Source organism: Mytilus californianus, unplaced genomic scaffold (genome assembly GCF_021869535.1).
Source record: "Mytilus californianus isolate M0D057914Y unplaced genomic scaffold, xbMytCali1.0.p SCAF_31, whole genome shotgun sequence".
Taxonomy (NCBI): Eukaryota; Metazoa; Mollusca; class Bivalvia; order Mytilida; family Mytilidae; genus Mytilus; species Mytilus californianus.
Window position 1 is genome coordinate 33,780 of NW_026262681.1, and position 22,538 is coordinate 56,317.

The window sequence follows — 22,538 nt, forward strand, 5'->3', positions numbered from 1 at the left end:
ATTTTAACAATTTTGTAAAACTGCTTTATTTTGGGGTCAAAAAGGGGTCTTACTGGACTTACTCCTTTAACAGTTTCTCTCTTATTTTTACATGCGTCGCCGACGGCAAAAGCATGTCCAGTAATCTTGAGTATAAAACTTTCGTCAAAGTTTACTTGGGTTCTATGAAGGGAATGCGTTTATATTTGATCTGCAGCTTGATAACGCTGAGATGTAGAATGTTAGCAATTTTTACATCCACCGTACGGCCACTTTCTGTTTTTCCGATAGTTTGAAAATTTACAACATTCATTGTAAACGGAAATTTTCGCCAAACTTTTCATGGCATCTATGGAAGGGAATGATTATTATATTTTTACACCAGCAGTACAGCCACTCATCTTTACCAATGATTTGAAATTTCACAACGCTCACTGTGCAAGTAAAAATTTCATCAAAGTTTTCTTTGCTTCAATGATATTAGGGAATGATCAGTTATGAGTAGAACATAGTTGTTGTACTTTTGTAGTACTACACAATAAAAGTACAAACTGGTACTTCATAATTGCTGTATAAACCCAAACCTGTAGGATTTACTTAAATACTTTGAAAATAGTAGATTAATTTCTAATACTAAACATGTACTTACAAGGCAAAGTACAAACAAGACAAGTTTTCTTGGCTTCAATGATTTTAGGGAATGACCAGTTATGCTTCAGTTAACATGTAACAATAGTCAATTGCATGCAGCGACGCAAGTCCAGACACGGTATTTGTACTTACTATTTGCGGTAGGAATAGAGTATTGCAAAATTTAAGTAGTAAAATTGAACAGTACTCAGTAAGTATAAACAGTACTCTGGAAGCAGACTAACAGTAATTCACTATTTATTATTCATTTATTACTTAACAGGACATATGCAAAAGGAGCTGTTACTGTACATTCAAACATATAACCGTGAACGTCTGTTGTGAAGTTTGCATATTTTAGAGATATAATATATTATAAAATTAACAAGTGTGGACACAGATCAGTGTGGGTAGTATGTTTGGATGTTTGACAGTGTTTTCTGACAAAAAGAGTTCTCTGGTTTTCCCCCATAGGCTTCTATGTTGAACTGTTGTGCACAGTGACAGCCAACCTGTACCAAACACTGAAAATAGCAGTGTCTGTTATTTAATATTGAGTTTTAATGTTCAAGATTGTCATGGAGGAGACACTAATTTAAATCAGTGCCGACTGTTCATAGATTTTATTTAGCTAGACATTGCTTTTAATATCAAATCTACATATTGGCCAACATATTATGAGTGCTTCGTGTATTTAATATGTACATTCCTGTAAATAAATTTTGTGCATGTGCCATTGGAGGATTTCCTTTCAACATTTTAAAAATTTTGAAATAACTCCTATGTGAATACATTAACATTTTAAAAAATGATCATGGAAGGGAACACAGCTAGCTGATTGTGCTCCAACGCTGGAGAGATTTACGTAAAGAAGCAGAAGATTGCAAGGATTGCCAAAAGATTAAATATGTTCCACAATTTTGATTTTGGATAGCAGCAAAAACTCAAAATTAGAATAAGACCACATTAGTTGCATTTCTGCTTGATGTGATCTTAGTATGCGAGATAGTGTCCCAGAACCTGCATGCATGTAATATTTGTATGGTTCTATTTATGTTCCTTTGAGGTGGTCATTTCTTTCTTGGGTTTGTCCATAAAAGACTGAAAATTTGTTCAGGATCTTCCCAGTATCATTAGTAAAAGATTTTGTTTAAATGTGGAAATTGATTTATTGATAAAAAGATATAATTGTGGTATTAAGTAACGACAATATACCAGATATGGCAGATACCAATACAGATGCTCATAACTCCTACAAATGGATTAAAAGTCTTTTAGATATGAACAGGACTGATGGACAAAAGGATTAAAAAAATTAATTTATACTTACTAACATTACCTTTATGTATAAGTGAATGATCATTTACGCTCAGGACTCATCAGCAGACAGCACTGATGTTTAAAAAAAGTGTAAATAAAATGCTTTAATCTCACCTTAAATACTTATTATATACATTGAATGGACGGTACAACTCCTTGTAAGCATCTTACCTTACAGCAGATCATGTGCAGATGGGAGTTGTCTGTCAAATATTTATTTCACAAAGAATACATTTGCATAACAATGAACTGAGCTCAAAGCAAAGCACTTTAATAATACACTTAGACAAAAAGCTCAATCCAGTGATATACTTTGTAACAGAGGACTGATATTAACATTCACCCATCACAACCACCTCTATGATCTAACAAATATGCCAAACTACATGGATCAGAAGTCCTGAAATAGACATATATTTTTTTTATATTATACAAAATGTATATACATTTCCCAGTTAAAACACAAAGTTGTGGTAAAACATTCATTTTATAGCAAGTAGTCCATCCACTAATCAATAATATTTGCTGAGTGCCCCTCTTTTTGAAATAAAAAATCATTGTAAATAGATGAACATACATTAAAACTATAAAATGTTATCAGACTCATCTATCAGTCATGTGTCAGTGTCTATTTACCATCACAACTGAATCAATATACATAGATATAGGAAGATGTGGTATGAGTGCAATGAGACAACTCTCCATCCAAGTAACAATTTATAAAAGTAAACCATTATAGGTCAAGGTATGGCCTTCAACACGGAGCCTCGGATTGACGTCCAGCTGTCTCTAACCAACCCCCATTCCTGAAGTCGACATGCAAATCTGACGTCATAATAAAATAAGATTTCAAATCTACATGTATGACCAATTATATATCCCTGAAATAGGCATCTTTTTTGTTGTTCTCAAAATAATGTCCAAATAGTATTGGCTTCTCTAATTGATGTTTTTTTTTACGGAATAGCCACACTGAAATCAGTTTTATAAAATGTTAGGTTGAACCTAATACTAAATAAATGGGGAATGTGTCCATGGGACACAGATGATGCCCCCGCTTGCATATAACGTTATAAAGGGATAGAACTCAAGAACTGTAAAAGTGACGCTACCCAAATTTGTACTTGTATAAAATTAAAAAATTGATGCGACGGCATAGTAAGTAAAATTATCATCCTTTACGACAGACAAAAACAGCTGATTGCAAAGTATACCTACCATCTACTTGCCACTATACATCATGTGCTGTGTAACATCCCTAGATAAAGCCGACGATGAAAGGCATTACTCGACCAACGAAAGCTATATAGCCTAGTTGATCAAATGGTCTAGGTAGCTGGACACAGGGCAGGCGGTATTGTCACGATGTCTCAGATGCAGCGCTGAGGGAAGTACAAAAATTTGCTGACGCAAATTTGCAGATCTAATATTGTTGAGCTAAATTTGAGACGAAGTATATATGTTACAGGGAATTTGTAAAATCAGTGATTTTGTAAAATCACTGGACTAATCAGTGATTATGTAAAATCACTAACAGTTTCAGTGGTTTTGTGAAATCCCTGAAATTGTTAGGGATTTTACAAAATCACTGAATATAGAGCTAGGGATTTTGTAAAATCCCTGATTGCAATTAAGTATAACTTACTATTAGAAATGTGTTTTTCTTAAAATAAAAAATAGACTTATGATCACTAATGATTTTGAAGTATATTTGTTTATTAAACACTATGAGCTAGATCTAGTGTATAATGATAGTGACTAAAAGGCATGTAAACGGATATTCAGACAACTGAATTTACTTATTTTTGCATGGCAAGTTTGGGTGACATCTATTGTTACATAATTGCCGTGTTTTTCGATGCATGTCTGTATCTATCAACCTGTACTCGGAAAATTGAACACTTTGTTTATTATAGACTTAACGACAAAACCTTTACTGTAGCAGCTCTACGTTTTTTTAGTTGGCATTCCTCTCAAAGTTCCTTGTAAAGTTTTAAAGCTTTGTATGAAACATTTGCACACTTTCAAATTGCGTACTTTTAATACCATTTTGTTCCTACCACCATGATCTACTGACATGTGAATTTTCTGAACTATGCTGTACATGTCTTCAAGACATACATAATATTTTTTAAACATCGATTTTTTTCAAATCTCCACATTGAAGAACATCATACCTACATTAAACAAAATATTTACTTTATTTGGATTGAAAGAGTTGAGAAAGTTTAGAAACTTATTCAAATTATATCACTTTGTGATAAAATACATGTATCTGATATATGACCAAAGTAAGTTAAACTTTTTTTTTATTTTTGCTTGGTTAGAACCTATTCATAAACCTGCTAGTACAAAACAAAGTATTCTAACCTATATTTTTTCATTATTATTTTGTGATTAAGAATGTTATTTTGTAGGCAAATTAATAATACAACACTTATTTGCTTTTTGTATATCAATTTTCATGCAGCAATAAGATGCTTTTTATCTGATATGCATGTAATATTTGCCACTGGATCACATACCACTCAATTTCTTATACCTTACAAATGTGTTTTTCTTCTCTAATGACAGCAATCAACGTAATGTTACGTTTTCATATTTGATTTTAAAAATTTGATATAATTGCATGGTTTCATTTCATACTATAATAACAGAAGAACTATAATAAACAGTAACTTTCTTTCAAACAAAGTAGTGATAAGAGCTTGTTTTGTCTTCTTTCTGTGGCTCATTGACAACGTGTTCCAAAATTATATCATATTTTCCCCGGTTCCATATGTTGCACTTTTTCCCTCAATTATTTGAAGTAACTTTTGTGCGTATGTTTGCTTTTGATTTAAAGACATCTGTGTCTGGGCATTTGTTCTACAGTATGTCAGTTGTATAGTGCATCTAAACTGCCCACTTAATATTAAAATAAATGCTAGATTAACCTCAAACTTACTGAGTGTTACTGTAGAAGGCTTTTGTCACAAACATTCTTAATAAAAATGAATGAATTTATTTTACAAATTCCCCGAATTTAATCAGTGAATCTGTAAAAAAAATCTAAATTATTTCAGGGATTTTGTAAAATCACTAGTCAAAATCAGGGATTTTATAAAATCACTAATCAGTTCAGTGATTTTACAAAATCCCTGAAATTTCAGTGATTTTACAAAATCCCTGATTTTACAAATTCCCTGTAACATATATAATATATATATTATCAGTTCAGGTAAAAAACGATAACCTGCGAAAAGAATGACCCTTCGTAGCATATACTTATTTTGGGGTAAAATTATCAACAACTTGGGTATGACATAATAATGTGAACACATATATACAAACAATAACAATATAACATACATACAAGAATGGATAAAATTGTAGTTTGCATTAATAAAAGTGTATACAAAGATCAAGGCAAGTAAATCCAGGTTACTTTTGTATCATCAAAAGACAATAACACTTACGGATAATGTTAGACCATTATGTACGCCGGCAATGCAGGCTCGATTATCTTGCAATAAGAATATACTGCCACGTTATTACAGCTAAAATGGAAAGGCGATAAAGAAAATAGCTAACAATGCAGTACGTGTTTTTGAAATCGATTGTCTACTGTTTCATGAACCTCATGTTAAAATTACAACAACAAAAAACGGTAGATTTTTTCCGTGTGTCTTTGAAATAGCAAGAAAGTTTTCTATGATTATCTGTCACCAACGATTGTATTTTATACGAAAATGTAAGGCGTTTTATCATCAAGTTCATATAAACTTAAAAACATATTAACCGAGGAACGCGTAAAAAAATATCGGGTGAAAAAATCACTTTTTGTTTAAAAATTGAGTTATTTTTTAAATATGTTTTTTCTTATAAAATAAAATGACTAATAGCAAAAACCAAATTTCTATATCGTTTATGGTTAATAAAAAAATATTCATTTGTTTCTGTAAGAAGTAGCTGCCCATCCGATATAGATATTACCTTAACTTGACATAGAGAGTTCGCGAAAAGCCCAAAAGATATTAAAGTACATTTAGAAAACAACTAGTGGTGTCTCATTAAAAAGAATCACTTCAAATCATTGCGCAATGACTAGTAGGAAATTTCTTGGCAAAACATTCCTGGTTTTACCATTTCATCAAAACTGTCATTCAGTGACTCATGCACGTGAATTTAAACGAAAATGCAATTGATTAAATAGTTGTAGTATGAAGTCATCATTCTGACATAAAACTTTTATAATACAATATTATGACAGTCAAATTTCCGGATCTAGATCTGATCAAATTATCAATTTTCCGTAAAACTTTTTTTTGAAAAAAACGTCGTTTTTTCGAAATCCAAACTGATATTGGAATCTGTCTTTTAATTTGCAGCATCTCGGTAGTGTTTTAATTTCATGAATTGCTACATTTTATAGATGGTATATCAAGCAATTGTAGTAGGTTCTTATTGGGACAATGGGCAACAATGGTAGATTAATTATTATGGTTTCTGGACATGCTGCAAACTGCGAGTTTTTATTTTTGCAAAACTTATTTCGCAACTTCGAAAACATGCAATCGAACAACATTCTTGAACAAAAGAAAACTGTTAAACCCAAAATCAAGCAATTATTCATCAGCATAAATTTCATTCATGTTGAAAATACAAATCAACAACAATTACAAAAAAAACCCGATTTTTTTCGAATTCAAACTTGAACCTAGACTTTTCTAATTTTCCCTCTGGTCGTATTGTTGTCCATTTTTCTTCGACTTATGATTTTACTTTGCCCCTCAGTACTTGCTCCCTTTTTTTTAAACCATATGATCTGTTATATACAAACTAATACATGTGTTAGCAAATTTTCTAGCAACTTAGGTCTGTTCAATAGATTTTTCAGAGAGGTACATGTGCATTTAAACAAATGATATTTATGAAATAAATATTGCCCAGGTTACCTCCGATATGCAAGAGCTTGAACTAAACAGTTTTGGTTTGAGCACCGAATGTTTTTTTGTTGTTCGTGTTGCTCAGTCTTTAGTTTATCTATGTAGTATTTTGTAGACAGTTGTTTGTGTTGCTCAGTCTTTAGTTTATCTATGTAGTATTTTGTAGACAGTTGTTTGTGTTGCTCAGTCTTTAGTTTATCTATGTAGTATTTTGTAGACAGTTGTTTGTGTTGCTCAGTCTTTTATTAGTTTATCTATGTAGTATTTTGTAGACAGTTGTTTGTGTTGATCAGTCTTTAGTTTATCTATGTAGTATTTTGTAGACAGTTGTTTGTGTTGATCAGTCTTTAGTTTATCTATGTAGTATTTTGTAGACAGTTGTTTGTGTTGCTCAGTCTTTAGTTTATCTATGTAGTATTTTGTAGACAGTTGTTTGTGTTGCTCAGTCTTTAGTTTATCTATGTAGTATTTTGTAGACAGTTGTTTGTGTTGCTCAGTCTTTAGTTTATCTATGTAGTATTTTGTAGACAGTTGTTTGTGTTGCTCAGTCTTTTATTAGTTTATCTATGTAGTATTTTGTAGACAGTTGTTTGTGTTGATCAGTCTTTAGTTTATCTATGTAGTATTTTGTAGACAGTTGTTTGTGTTGATCAGTCTTTAGTTTATCTATGTAGTATTTTGTAGACAGTTGTTTGTGTTGCTGAGTCTTTAGTTTATCTATGTAGTATTTTGTAGACAGTTGTTTGTGTTGCTCAGTCTTTAGTTTATCTATGTAGTATTTTGTAGACAGTTGTTTGTGTTGCTCAGTCTTTAGTTTATCTATGTAGTATTTTGTAGACAGTTGTTTGTGTTGCTCAGTCTTTTATTAGTTTATCTATGTAGTATTTTGTAGACAGTTGTTTGTGTTGATCAGTCTTTAGTTTATCTATGTAGTATTTTGTAGACAGTTGTTTGTGTTGCTTAGTCTTTAGTTTATCTATGTAGTATTTTGTAGACAGTTGTTTGTGTTGCTCAGTCTTTAGTTTATCTATGTAGTATTTTGTAGACAGTTGTTTGTGTTGCTCAGTCTTTTATTAGTTTATCTATGTAGTATTTTGTAGACAGTTGTTTCTGTTGATCAGTCTTTAGTTTATCTATGTAGTATTTTGTAGACAGTTGTTTGTGTTGATCAGTCTCTAGTTTATCTATGTAGTATTTTGTAGACAGTTGTTTGTGTTGCTCAGTCTTTTATTAGTTTATCTATGTAGTATTTTGTAGACAGTTGTTTGTGTTGATCAGTCTTTAGTTTATCTATGTAGTATTTTGTAGACAGTTGTTTGTGTTGATCAGTCTTTACTTTATCTATGTAGTATTTTGTAGACAGTTGTTTGTGTTGATCAGTCTTTAGTTTATCTATGTAGTATTTTGTAGACAGTTGTTTGTGTTGATCAGTCTTTAGTTTATCTATGTAGTATTTTGAAGACAGTTGTTTGTGTTGCTCAGTCTCTAGTTAATCTATGTAGTATTTTGTAGACAGTTGTTTGTGTTGATCAGTCTTTAGTTTATCTATGTAGTATTTTGTAGACAGTTGTTTGTGTTGCTCAGTCTCTAGTTTATCTATGTAGTATTTTGTAGACAGTTGTTTGTGTTGCTCAGTCTTTTATTAGTTTATCTATGTAGTATTTTGTAGACAGTTGTTTGTGTTGCTCAGTCTTTAGTTTATCTATGTAGTATTTTGTAGACAGTTGTTTGTGTTGCTCAGTCTCTAGTTTATCTATGTAGTATTTTGTAGACAGTTGTTTGTCTTTTTTCGAGTTTTGACTCTCCCTTTAAAGATATCTTCCGTCCTTTTTCCCCCTTTATAAAGTGAAATGGAATTTACCACTTGGTAGAACACTGATAGTTATATGATTATGGTTGCAAGAGAATATGTTAACTGGTACATAGTGACAGTTATAATCGCCTGAAGATTGGTCAAAAACTGCAATTTCGACAGAATGTGGACATTCTGAACCAAAGCCAAACGCATGTTTGACCTAAAACTACATATTTTCTTTCGAATACAAATTAATGCATTTTGGTTAAATGCGTCAGTTAATTTAATTGAAATATTGTTGAAAAAGGTTTAGAGTTTATAATTATACAAATTTCATTAGCATTTGACCTTTTTTAGATATTGACCCTGTGAGAAAAACAAATTCAAGGGAAATTTTCCCTACCTCTTTAATCTTATTGACGACACACACTCTCTAGATTTGTTGGTAGACAACATCCATTTTAGTCCATGTTAACTTTATTTATATTCTTTAAGGCAGATATTAATAGCCGGAGAGGATTTTATTTATTTGTTAGGATCGGACCGCCCTGGGGGTCTCGTGGTAGCATGCTAGCCTCGAGTGCAGGAGGTCGTGTGTTCGATTACCGGCAAGGTCAAAGCAAAACATTTCTTTTTTTTTTGTCGTTTCTCCGTTGCGCATGTGACATTAAGGAGTAATGGATCAAAGACTGGTCGCCTCGAAGTCAGAATAATGCGTCCGGATATGTGTCTTTCTGCAACCTGTTACCCCGTGAACTAGCACGTTAAACATCCGACTCAGCGTGTCGGTCTAGTACAAAGCAGGGATCATATACATTTCTTATAAAGATATGGATGTAAAATTTCCACTAGACGCTTAACACCAATTTATCTATTTGATAAGATATGGGATATACAAAGTTGAAATCCCCTACACACGAAAAGACAGACACACAATATGCGCATTTTTCATAGAATAGAGAATTGAAACGGGGAATGTGTCAAAGAGACAACAACCCGACCAAAGAGCAAAAAACATCCGATGCTTATATTATTACACCTGACGATATGCATGTTTTTACTTGTGCGACTTATGAAGGTATTGTTTATTATTTGACGAATTCTGATATGTTGTTGCTTGTTTCAATGATTGAGGACATAATTTCAGAGTAAAAAGTCCTGAGCTTGATATAGTCCTCGTGCATCTATTACACCAAATTTTTATATGTTTATTTTTCACAGTTGTTTTCGTTTGTCCAAGTTTGACACTGTTACTGAAATAAGGAATTATTCGGACGCGCTTTTTCGAGATATCCTTTATTTTTCCCTTTTCCACAATGTATATATGTTATAAAAAAATATATTTTTTTTAATTTTTAACTCATTGTAAAGGAATATTGCGTTAAACTGTGATCGACATTTGACCATAATTTATATAAAGTATTATTAAGTATAAAGTTATAAAGTTATGATTTTTTTTCTGCCGCATCTTAAAGTTTTGTCCGTGTAGTTAGAAGTTATATATACAGTACTATTTATGATTTGTAACTAGTTAACAAGGCAGGAGAGTGTAAATAATCAAGTCGCGCATGCGACAAGAATATTTCCACGTCCAGGCCTTTTAAATCCGTTACAAATCCTTATTGGCATGACTTGGCTGACATGTCTAAACATAGAAAATAGGGGTAAAATGCAAATGTTGTCTATTATATTGAAAACCTATATAGTTAGAGAAAATCTGACAGGGGCAGAGATGTCCTACTTCCTGTCTATTTTCACTGTCAAACGACTCCTTAAATGAGTTATTGCCCTTAAATGACGATTTTTACCAACTTATTTTATCATTACCTATTTTCTGGAAAACTATAATGGATGGACTGGAAACATTGAATGGCAAAATGGTTTTTCATTTCTATAAATAACCTGAAATTAGATCAAGGAAGAAACATTATAAGTAGAAAAAAGTATTGTTTCATTATTTTGATTGGTAGTCAAAGGGGGATAACTGGAGCTAGGAAACATCTTACAAAGTTATTGATTCACTTGACAATGTTTATCTGACTGTATATTGCACATACGAAGATAACAATTAAGCTGATGTCAAGTCAAGTCTCGAACATTATAGATGAAAAACTGCATGCAGTAATCATTCGATTCTTTAAAACATATTGAACAGTATAATACCACCTTTGTTAGAAGCCACAACTAGTCTAGATTATACAATTATTACCAATCTGATTAAAATTCTGATCCATATTAACTCGCGTGCTCGTATGAGGATAACGAAATCAGAGGCCTATATTTTAATTAGATTGAATTATTACTTAAATATTTTTGTGACGTTGAAAAAACATTTGATGAATAGCAACACACATTGAAATGACGTGCACTTCACATATTGACAGAAAGTATTTGAAAATTTTATTTATTAAATTGAAAAATTAAAAATTGGAAACATTCTGAAATTTTGGGCAATGCTTAGGTTTTCCTTCTTAAATTGTTGTACTTTTAATTTTTGTTGTCAATAAAATTCAATCAGTAACGAAGCTCCATCTATTGCAACATTGCAATATTCAACGAGAACGTTATACATGTTTCTATTTTTAAATTTACATACACTGTACCTATATCTTCTCGGAAACAAATACTGGAATTCCAAAGTATCAAACTTTGACGATTTTTTTTTATAGAAAGTACAACTGCAGTTATGGAACTCCAAGGCATAAGAAGGAAAACTTAAACATTGCCCAAAATTTCAGAATGAATCCAATTTTACTGCTGTTCGTCAACTGAAAAGTAATATGATTTAACAAAGTGTGTCTCGTGCCTTCCTTTATTGCGTTTTATTTGTTCAGGTTAAAGCCGTAAAAATATGTAAAATTCAATGTGTCATGTTCCTGTTTGAAGTCAGAAAATACTCCGAATATAGAGTCATAGAATCGTGTTGAGAAGATGGAGGAAAACCATATTGGTTATTTCTAACAGAGGATCTGGTGAGTCTGGGAGAATAATTAAAACAACTAGGGCACAAATATTAGTAGATTTTGCCGCGTCTGGAATACTGCTTCTTTCGTACATCAAGAACCTGGACCATCCGAAATTGGTCATTCATTTGCTTTTGTTCAACATACTACTTCAGCTGGTTTGGTAACACTGCAACGTCTGCAAATATGTTGTATTATTCACCCATGCCTTTTGGTAACACTGCGACGTCTGCAAATATGTTGTATTGTTCACCCAAGCCTTACTTGTCTCAATCAGTGGCGGATCCAGAGGGGGGCGTAGAGGGCGTACTACTACATTTTTTGTAAAATGATTAATCAGACTAGACTTCGTGAACTTTGCCATTTTCCGCGTATTTAATTTTTATGCGGCAATTCTTTACTTATAAAGATATGTTTCGCTCGTATTTACTGTAATATATTATTGATTATGTCAAAATCATGTGATTCGCTACGGTGGAGTTGACCAGTGCGTCGAAAAAACGTCACTCAGTCATTTTGAAATTCAAATTACAGTAACACATTGCTTAGGCTGAGGATGACAAGCATGACACCTTCAAAGAGACAAAGGATTGAGCAAGAACGTATTTATTGACTTCTACTGCACAATTCCACCGAACAGAAAGTAACACTCTATTACACTTTCATGAAAAAAAAAGTTCCACAGCAATATTATTTACCTACGAAAACATGTTTAACCCAACACGCCCCAGCCTTTTAATAACATAGCTGAATAATGATCCCCAGTCAATAAGCTCTAGATAGATTTAAAGTCTAAAGTACGGACCATTTGATTTGAGGGGGCAGTCTGAGATGTTTGAGAGAAAAAATTCTGACCCTGATTTTTGCCTTAAACAAAAATTCTGGCCGTATCTGGATTGAAATCAATAATCTTGTCCACTTTTTTTGCTATTAGAAACAAAAATTCCAACGTTGTCAGTGCCCCTCTGTATTGTGACGTTACTATGGACCATTGACGTTCTACACAATCAACAAGTTTTGTGTGCAGAAGCCATAAATGTCCCTTTGGCAGCAAGAGGGTTAAATGAACATGATGAATAAAAAAACAGGCGTAATTTTTTTGGGGCCGGGGGTTTGCATGTAAATCCCATATCTGACCGGAATGTCTGTTTCGTCGAACTGATAAAATGAATACTTTTTCAAGGCCCGACTGCAACCTGCCTGCTGGGTGTGGCCTTTATGTCTCCATTTGTCGACCGTCATTCATATATTCGTTGTCATTTCAGACTCATTCGTAGCCTTTGGTTGATTTGAAACCCCTCACTTCCCTTGTTGGGTGAAACATTTCAACCAAACATTTGGATAAAAATTGCTTGTTTGTCTTTCTTAACTCGTATCGGTCGTTTTGTAAATTTCATTGAATAGCCCGGTGTATATCTTGTTTACAACAAGAAATCCGTGACGTTGTGCTAACTAAACATACAACAAACGAGAATTTTCCATGTCAATTTTTTACTGAAAAGTCCCACATCAAATATATCAGTACATAGCTTTGGATCCATCTAATCATTTTATAATAGACAATTAATGGGGAGAATACGGCATCAAAAATGTCCAACCCTTACACTTTAACTATAAAATATACATGCATTACGTCAGGAACCGTTAAAAAAGTGCATTTTACACTTATTTTATGTTTTTTAGCCAAAAAAAGGTCCAAAATAATTTTCGCCTCGCTCCGCTCAGCAATCTTTACATACTTCGCCCCCCCTTTTCAAAATCCTGGATCCGCCCGAGTCAATCATCTCCTTCTGATGGTTTGACGGCATAAACAAGTTCCTCAGAGATCATATATTCAAGAACTCATTTTAACTTGCCTCATATTGGTCATATTACCCAACCTACCTATGCCACTTCAAGGTTTACAACACTCACACAGCAAGATCTGGGACGGATAATACATCATTTTTTTTCCAAATCAATGGCTTTATGTTACACCTAACCTAACTGAAATGCACATTCCAAATCAAATCATTGGTGTAAATTCTTATATTGCTTTAAACATGCCTCAAAATCTCATAGTAAACATTTACAAAGGTGAATACATTGATATTTTATCACTTGTAATACAAAATCAACATTCTGCCACCAATACAAAAAATGCCTGTTATCCACCATGGAGAACAATTATAGTCTTATAGTGCGAACAAACCCAGCTAAAATATTTAGTTATGATCTGTGAACTACAGCTTTTATCGTAATACTAGCATTTACTATAATATCTTTATCTTTATCTTTAATGAGTTTTAACAATCACTTGGTCGATGCCACTATTGGTGGACGTCTCGTCCCCGAGGGTATCACCAGCTCAGGCAGAAGTCGACACTTTTGAACTGACATGAACTATCATTGACGTGAGTATTTTCTGTAAATTTACTTTTTAAAAAATGTTGAAATATTCCCAATCGCAAAAATTTTTCGGTTATTAATGCTCTTCAACGTCGTAATTTGATTTGGCTTTGCGACAGTTTTGATTCGAGCGCCGCTAAAGAGTCTCGTGTAGACTAAACGCGCTTCTGGCTTACAATATTATAAGCCTAGAATCTTTGATGATTTTTGCAATACTTCTCATGGAAGGATTCAGTATTTTATGAAATATATGGGCATCTTTCGTTTAGGTGTTCAGCGTTGTAGTAACCTTGGCTGGGCATACTATGACGAGCAATTTTGTATACGGAAAGCCCATTATCCATTATGTTCTTGATCTACCGTAGATTCTGAATTGTGTTTGTTATATATATATATACATATATTGATAATACATTGAATGGGAACTCCAGTAGTAATACAGTTGATATGAGCTCCAGTTTACCCGCGCCTCCGTTTGAGTCCCAAAAGGGAAAATATGAAATAGTGTTCTTTTAATTATAAAGGCGACTGTCTAAGACAACCTTGTTTTTATTACAATCATGTTTGTTTTCATTTTAATACCGACCATCCACTGATAACATGTCATTGCATTACATAATCGGGGACCATAACGTGTAAATACTCGGTTCAGGTTCTCCAAGACCCAGAATCAGGCTGTGAGTAGACTAAGATATAGTGTTTATTTCGGGCAACCTGAAACAAAACCAAGACAGCGATCTGCATATTCATTTATGTGACGATTGGCTTACTACTTACTATAAGAATTAAATGTTCGGAAACATATTTAGGAAGTTGTCCAGACAAGTTAGTTGCTGCAGAACGTCTTGTTTGTTGCTGTTAATCTGTTTAAATTCTGCAAGCCTATGACTTTAACATATTCAATGAGGTTATTACTTTGTATCTGTTGTAATCTGTGTGTATATATTGAATTATAACAAATTTTTTTACTTTTAATTTGTTAAAGGTATTTGGCCCACAGCATTGGAGGGTTGATAGTGTTTATGTTCCTCTGTCAATGTGACATAATTATCTACATACAATGTTAATGTTAATGTCTGATATACTCTGGATTCATTTACTTGTGTTGATACCAACTTTCGTGGACTTAGGAACAATTGTATTTTCGTGGATATTTTATTTCGTAGTTTAGCAAAAGTTTGTATGCAGGCCTATAGAAAGTGTTTAACTTTGTTGAACATTTAAATGTTCCTATACCCACAGAAGGTGGTTCCCCACGAATAATAATAGATCCATTGTACTCTAGAAACTATGACATTTCAGTTTGTTTTGGAAATTTACCTCTTTAAATACAACAGTGCATTCTAAATTAAATCTACAGGCATCCTTGTATTATCTATCTAGAAACTATCTACACGGTTACAGTATTATCTGCTGAAACCGCACATCTATATAAAAATAAGAAGATGTGAAAACTATCCATAAGAGTTCAAATGACGTAGAAGTAATCAACTGTATCTCACTGTGTGGCCTTAAACAATGAGAAAAACCCATACCACACAGAAAGCTATAAAAGGCCCCGAAATGACAAATGTAAAGCAATTCAAACGAGAAAACTAACGACCTGATTTGTGTACAAAACAAAAAAAGAAAAACAAATATGATAAACAACAACAAATGACTACCACTAAATTACAGGCTCCTGACTTGCCATAGGCACACAGAGAATATAGGGGTAAAAACATATTTCTGGGTGCCCAACACTCCTTCTTACCTTGGACAGTGGTAGTACAGCCCAACAAACTATAAAAATCAGTTGAAAAGGGCTCGACTCATCAGATCGATACAAAGCACAATCACACTAATTGTACAAAGTATTTAGCTGAGGGTTCTCGCAGCTACTGGACGATAGTACAAAATCAAATACAACAAATTCCAAAAATCATGTATCCAAGCAGAATATCAATCAGTACACATACAATGGGTTTAATGTAAAGACGTCATAAATGGTGTAGGAAAGCATGACCTTGTGCAATGCAAAAATTAAACTAATATAAAGTAGAATCGTTGGATAGCATATATCGTCAAACCGTTACATGTATTTTGTTTTAAATTCATCAGGAACCTAATACTCAGTGGTTGTCGTTTGTTGATGTGGTTCATAAGTATTTCTCGTCTTTTATATAGATTAGACCGTTGGTTTTCCTGTTTGAATGGTTTTACACTGGTCATTTGTGGGGCCCTTTTTGGTTGCTGTTCGGTGTGAGCCAAGGCTCCGTGTTGAAGGCCGTACTTTGACCTATAATGGTTTACTTTTACAAATTGTGACATGGATGGAGATATGTCTCATTGGCACTCATACCACATCTTCTTATATCTATTTGAGATATAAAAAAGAATTCACGAAACAAAGTGTGTTCAATCATATGGGTTTTCGGTTGACAAAAAGTCGTAAAATTAGATAAATTGTGAAATTTGGGCAATGTTTTAGTCATTCTCCTGGTGCACTTATGGTTCCATAACTGGAGTTGATATCAACGTAGAATACTTTCGGGTTTACTAGTATCTGGTTTTGACTGGCACTGACAAAAGTTTTTTTTTCGAAATAAGTATATACATGCATTTAATAAGTTGGGTATCTTGTAATGTTTTATTACTCAAACTAAGTCGCCTTCCAAGCTGGTGAGCTGCCACATCCAAAAGTTACCATTACCAAATTTGCCAAGCGCGTGACATTAGTTTTATCATATTGATTGTTGTATTCTTTTAAAATACTTAAAGTAAAGCAGTTTTTATTCATTCTAGCTCCCGATGAAAACAGTTTTTACCTTTTTGTAGAGGTTGCGTTTGTATTTAAAATAGACGGTTTCCAAGTGAAATAGCGAAAAAAATTCTGAAATGCGTAAAAACTTCATCAAGTTAACCTCAATATCTTGGTATTTTTCCTTGCAGAGTACAAAAGAAGAGAAAAACGAAAAACAACTTTGAATAATCTGACAAAAATAAGTTTAAAACCGAGGCCGTTGGTTCCGTTTTTTGAAATATTTCACATTTTGTCATGCCGGGGCCTCTCATAATTTACGATAAAGGGTTTACTGTATCCTATAGTTGCTAACCTCATCGCCCTTTAATCACTTGCGTGTAGTTGTAGCCTTAGCAATCATACCACATCTCTTATTATTTTTTTTCTTATATTTTGACAATAATAAGTCAATCTATTAGATTAGGAATGCATTCTACTTTATACTCATCTATTGTATTTTCAATTACATTACATTAATGGTAAATAAGATATGATGAAATCGTCCATAATAGTATTGATGCATACCATTAAAAAGTAAATTAACAAAAATACTGAACTCCAAGGAAACTTAAAAACGGAAATTCCCTTATCAATTGAAAATCAAAAGCTAATACGCATCAAACGAATGGAAAACAACTGCCATATTCCCTTACTTGGTGCAAGCATTTCCTTATGTATGAAATTGTATATTAAACTTGGTTTTATAGCTAGCTAGACCTCTCACTTGTTTGACAGTCGCATAGAATTACATTATATTGTTAAAAGTGTTTTGTTTGATTTACTAGTCCCTTTCGTAGATATGGGACGATCGAGAGATTGACACCTTGTAAAGACAACTGGCTATTGTCAAGGACTGTATGTTGACCTTTAAGAATTGCTTTATGTTATTTTGGTTATTTGTGTCGTTGTGTTGCTGCCTGAATTATATATTCCGTAGATCTAGTTTTATTCCTATTTACAAAATAACCAGCTAAAGGTTTATCAGCAATGTGCTTTTAATGTTATGGTCAATGCCAATCATTGACCACAGGGCAGTGTATACCCTCAGGAATTACAATATCACCACCGGTGAATAAGTTGAAACCGAGTTTGACAGATTTTTTCGTGTGACGTAATTCAACGAAACTATTTTTTTTTAATTCGCCGTCAACTGAAGCCAATGATCACACTGAAACACTTTGGATAAATCTTTCAATAGATCAATTGAAATGAAAACAAAACCACACAGGAAACATTTTGTTCTTTAAAAGTTATATACCAAGTGGCGTTACTGTGTCCTTATATAAAGTTTGAATAACTTAATGATATCATAATGAGTCCAGTAGGTACGATGTTCAAAGATCTTTTTTCCAAGCAGCACCGAAGCAATTTAAAACTCGCCAGATAAGTCCAGGCCAAAATCTTTAAAATGTTTTGTAACTTTGATGCGGATTTGGATATTTAAATAACCACTAACGGAGGTCAAAGATTACGGTGAAACCATTTGCAATTTAGGATAGTATTTTTTTTTGCATTCATTTTTCAAGGACAGCAGGTTAATTGAAAACAAACCGTAAAAATTTTGATCGAAAGTTCTCACCATGTGTTGCGACTTTAAATCCTGATGAGAAGTCATATAAAGCTTCAAGGTGCCAACAGAACAGGGGTCTAACTGGTCTGATTTTCAAAGAACTCATTTACAACTACAACAATAACATCAACTGATTAACTAATGCTCATAAGATCAGCTGGTTATTTTACTATGGTGTCGATCAACGATTCAAATTGGTCGCCAGATGAGTTGAAGTATACATCAGACCGTTGATTTCTTTTTTGAATAGCCTCATATTTTGTCATCCTTTTGATATTATATAGGATACAATACCGATTTTTTTTAATCCTTGAAGTCTGAACGGTAACCTTTAATTGTTCTAACCTTTAATCATTCTCATATTTCTTTTGGTCTTTAGTGGATAGTTGTCTCATTGGCGATCATACCATATTTCATTTTATATTCTTCAGGTATGTTTTCAGTCATATTTGGGAAACTCAAAAGAAAAAAGCAGAAAAAGTCTCCAAAGTTTCCAAAATGGTCGTTATTGAAGAACTAACTTTTCAAAACAGGTAACGTAACATCTTGACTTTATTCCATGGTACAAATACTCAGATATTTGTCTCTTCAGAACAGAATAACGAAAAACCATAAATATTTTGTTCTTTGCATGCCATTCAGAACTACCCATCAATTTTCCTTCTTAGAAATTTTGTTAGGAATTTGTACGCAATGAATAAGTTAAACATTATAGAGAAAAACTACCTTTACTCAAACCTTAAATTTATCTAGGGGTGAGTACCAGATTAAATTATTGCGCTAGCTGTCTTTTCTTGGGAGTTAGTTAATGCTTTATTATGTTCTCACTTATTTCATGAACAGGTCTTTGTGAAAGTCTGAGATGCACTAAAAAGCCAATAAAAGCATTGTTTAGCTCAGGTGTAAAAATTCAAATAATATTACGCAGACGATATTTTTCTTTTATGTTTGTGACATTCAGATATTTTTCATATCACAGAATGGATAGATATTTCTCATATCACAATGAACGGGTGTGATAACAATACGGGATATCACAAACGAGAGAGAATTAGATATCGCTTGATATCACCACTCATTATTCAATTTCAATAGTAATAAAAACTCGCCAAAGACGCGTTTATCATTATATTGAAATATTTTACCAAACGCCATCAAATCCTAACGCTTTATGAAACGTATAGATATACATTGTGTTTTATTTTAAGTAATCCTAACTAAGTAAAACAGCAAGCGAACAAGAAAGTCAAGATGTAATTATTGGTTTATTCATGTATAAAATATCCAGAAAAGGACGTGTGAGCTCCCCCAAAAACAACTTCTGAAGCTGCAGTATGTCTATGTTTGACGAATACTCGATCTCCAACTTTTAGCTCTATGATAGCACTAATTGTACTCGAGTCAGCAGCTGCTCCTTTATGTGAGTAACCTAGAATATATGGCTGATCATTCTTGTTCAGTTGATAATGTACTACGACACCATGATTTGCCAAAATCATACAGGAAAAATGGTAAAGTCCTTGAACAGTCGCAGTAAACACGCCTGTTGATGGGTCATATGCTCCACCTCTATTCACTCTGACGTCATCAAATTTTAATACGGCATTTATTCCAGTTAATGTAAAATGCGGTGTAAGTGCTGCAAAAAACGCTGGCTTCCCAGTTGCACAGGCAGCTGTATAATTAAACAATTGTATAATCATTTCTTACAAATAATTAGTGCAACTAAATGAAATTCACAGGAAGAACTGTTAAAGAATTTAATTCGCTCAATTCTAACAGAACGATCAGATGCTTTTCTAAAGGAGCAGGATTTTTTTTTGTCAACGGAATTATTGCTTTTATAGGCTGGCTTATTTAATTTCAATACAATTGTTTCTGCATTTTGTAGGGCCTAATAATCACATTTTCTGATATCTTTGCAAAAATATTTATTTTCAGTTCTTACCAGGCCAGCATATTTACAATGTATTTCCAAAATGCTCCTAGTCCAGGAAAATCAAATGATCGTCCCCTTATAGTGTTATTTGTCTCTTTGGTGTTACCTAATTGGAATTGGAAAGTACTGAATGAAGTTTAAGGGGTCAGAAAACATTATAAAGTGTCTGATCCAAGTCATGACTGGAGTTATCTCAACGTATAATACTTTCGGATTTCCAGGATTTAATTCCCAGCAGCACTGACTTAAGATTAATTTTTGAAATAAACATATACATGCAATAAGTTAGTTGGGTATCTTGTAATGCTTGATTACTCGAACTAAATTGCTCTCCAAGCTGGTTAACTGCCAGTTCCCGAGGGTTTCAATATCCAGTTAGCCAATAATTTTGTAATGGAGTGACATTAGTTTTATATTGAGTTTTTGATTTAAAATAGTTTAAATTGAAAAATATAAGTAAAACAGTTTTCATTTAGGATAATCTGAAAAAAATCAGCTTATTACCAAAACCGTTGGTTTTCTCTTTTATTTTAATTTTTTTATGCCAAATTAATGCTTATATCCTTTACTTTGCGGTCCAACGAAACCAAATAAAGTCGGAAAAAAGTTTACATTAATAAAGTTGAGGTTTATAATGGAGTATTTTTTAGGCATAAAGGCTAACATACGTTACATTTGCATTTATCCTGAAAATCAAAACATTTAAAGCCTGTAATTCAGCGGTTGTCGTTTGTTGCTGTATATCTTTTTTTTTCGGTAAATTATTTATACATAAATTAAGCCGGTAGTTTTCTCATTTGAATTGTTTTAAATCTGTTATGTATGGGTCTTTAATAGCTTACTATGCGATATGAGTATTTCTCATTGTTGAAGGCCCTACGGTGAAATATAGTTGTAAACTACTACTTATTTTTATATTAATAAGTGTTTTTTTTGTCACAGTTGCCGAAAGCTAAATATTGCACTCCATAAAATCTTTAAAATCAAAATATAATTAAACAAATTAAAATTTTCGATAATATGAAAGTCTTGTATAACATCGTAAGAAATGTGCGTTAATATGTGTTTTCTAATTGTGCTATCCTTTGTTACAAATTAACTAAGAAACTGATGGATTGACTGTTCGAGGCAAAACGTCTAATGGTAATACTTTTATGCAAAATCATTATGAGAACAAGCTAATAATATATCAAATAGAATATCTTTGTACAGAGACAAACGGTTGTTATTTTGAAGAACCATTGTCTAAATAGCAAAGACGTCTACAGACCTCCACTACTGACTCTGATTCTTCATCTAACAAAAAAAAGCGTAACATTCAGACAAAGATCTGGTATCATGGCTATCCTACGCTTAAAACCATACACAAGGCCAGACAAGTCACAAGTGAACTTACATAATAGATGACAGTATATGTTTTTTTTCTTCAAATAAGCAATAAAAATAAAAACAATGAAACAAAAACAAAAGGTTTGTCTATTGTCAACATGTCATTCAAACTTCATAAAATGCTGATACTCATCAAGTTTAAACAATGGATTCAAAACAGACCTTTAGACTTTGCCATGTCCACTTTCATTTGATTAAACTCATCTAGTATGTCCAGAACACATGACTGTGAACTGCACGCTATTAAGGGAAAAGACATGACCATGAAAATGACGATCGTCGGACACGTAATCATCCTGACTATCAATGTAAAGACGTTCTTCTTTTAGTGTAAGAATTCTAAAAAAATAAAAAAAACAACAAACAATTTGTCTGTACATGTATCTTTTAATCATGACACGAATAACAACATATGAAAAACAATTTACGAAATAGTAATTTTAAAGAATAAATTATAAATTAAAACCTATTTTAACACAAAAAAAAAACATAAAAAAAAACGAAAAGAACAAACATTACAGAGAAACCTTATTTCATAAATTGTTGCGGTTTCATCTTTTATCTTGCCCCCTCAATTCTAATATATCAATGACACAGGGTTCAGGTAATGAATTGTCATTTTTTTTCTTCTCTTTCATGTAACGAACCCTTTGTTTTCTTTTACTCAACAATGAATGAATGATACTTACATTATATTTGTGTACACAATTCGTATAGTCCAAACTATATGATTATTGTATGGAGTAAAAGTACAATATATATTCTGAGGTAGGTACTTACAGGAAAAAACAATAGGAAGTTATTTTGTTGTTTCTTGTAGCTTAGTTTCCGTTGTACTGTGTAAAAATGTTCAAA

General features: G+C 32.8%; 1 protein-coding gene across 1 annotated transcript; it reads right to left on the reverse strand.

The window, feature by feature from the left end:
• Positions 1 to 19,601: 19,601 nt before the first annotated feature.
• Positions 19,602 to 22,440, reverse strand: LOC127736441 (collagen alpha-1(VIII) chain-like). Its single transcript, XM_052246986.1, has 3 exons — positions 22,373 to 22,440; positions 21,846 to 22,022; positions 19,602 to 20,030 (listed from the first exon to the last, which is right to left on the reverse strand). The coding sequence occupies exons 2-3, from the start codon at positions 21,976 to 21,978 to the stop codon at positions 19,621 to 19,623; spliced, it is 543 nt and encodes a 180-aa protein (XP_052102946.1). The 5' UTR covers positions 21,979 to 22,022; positions 22,373 to 22,440; the 3' UTR covers positions 19,602 to 19,620.
• Positions 22,441 to 22,538: the final 98 nt, after the last annotated feature.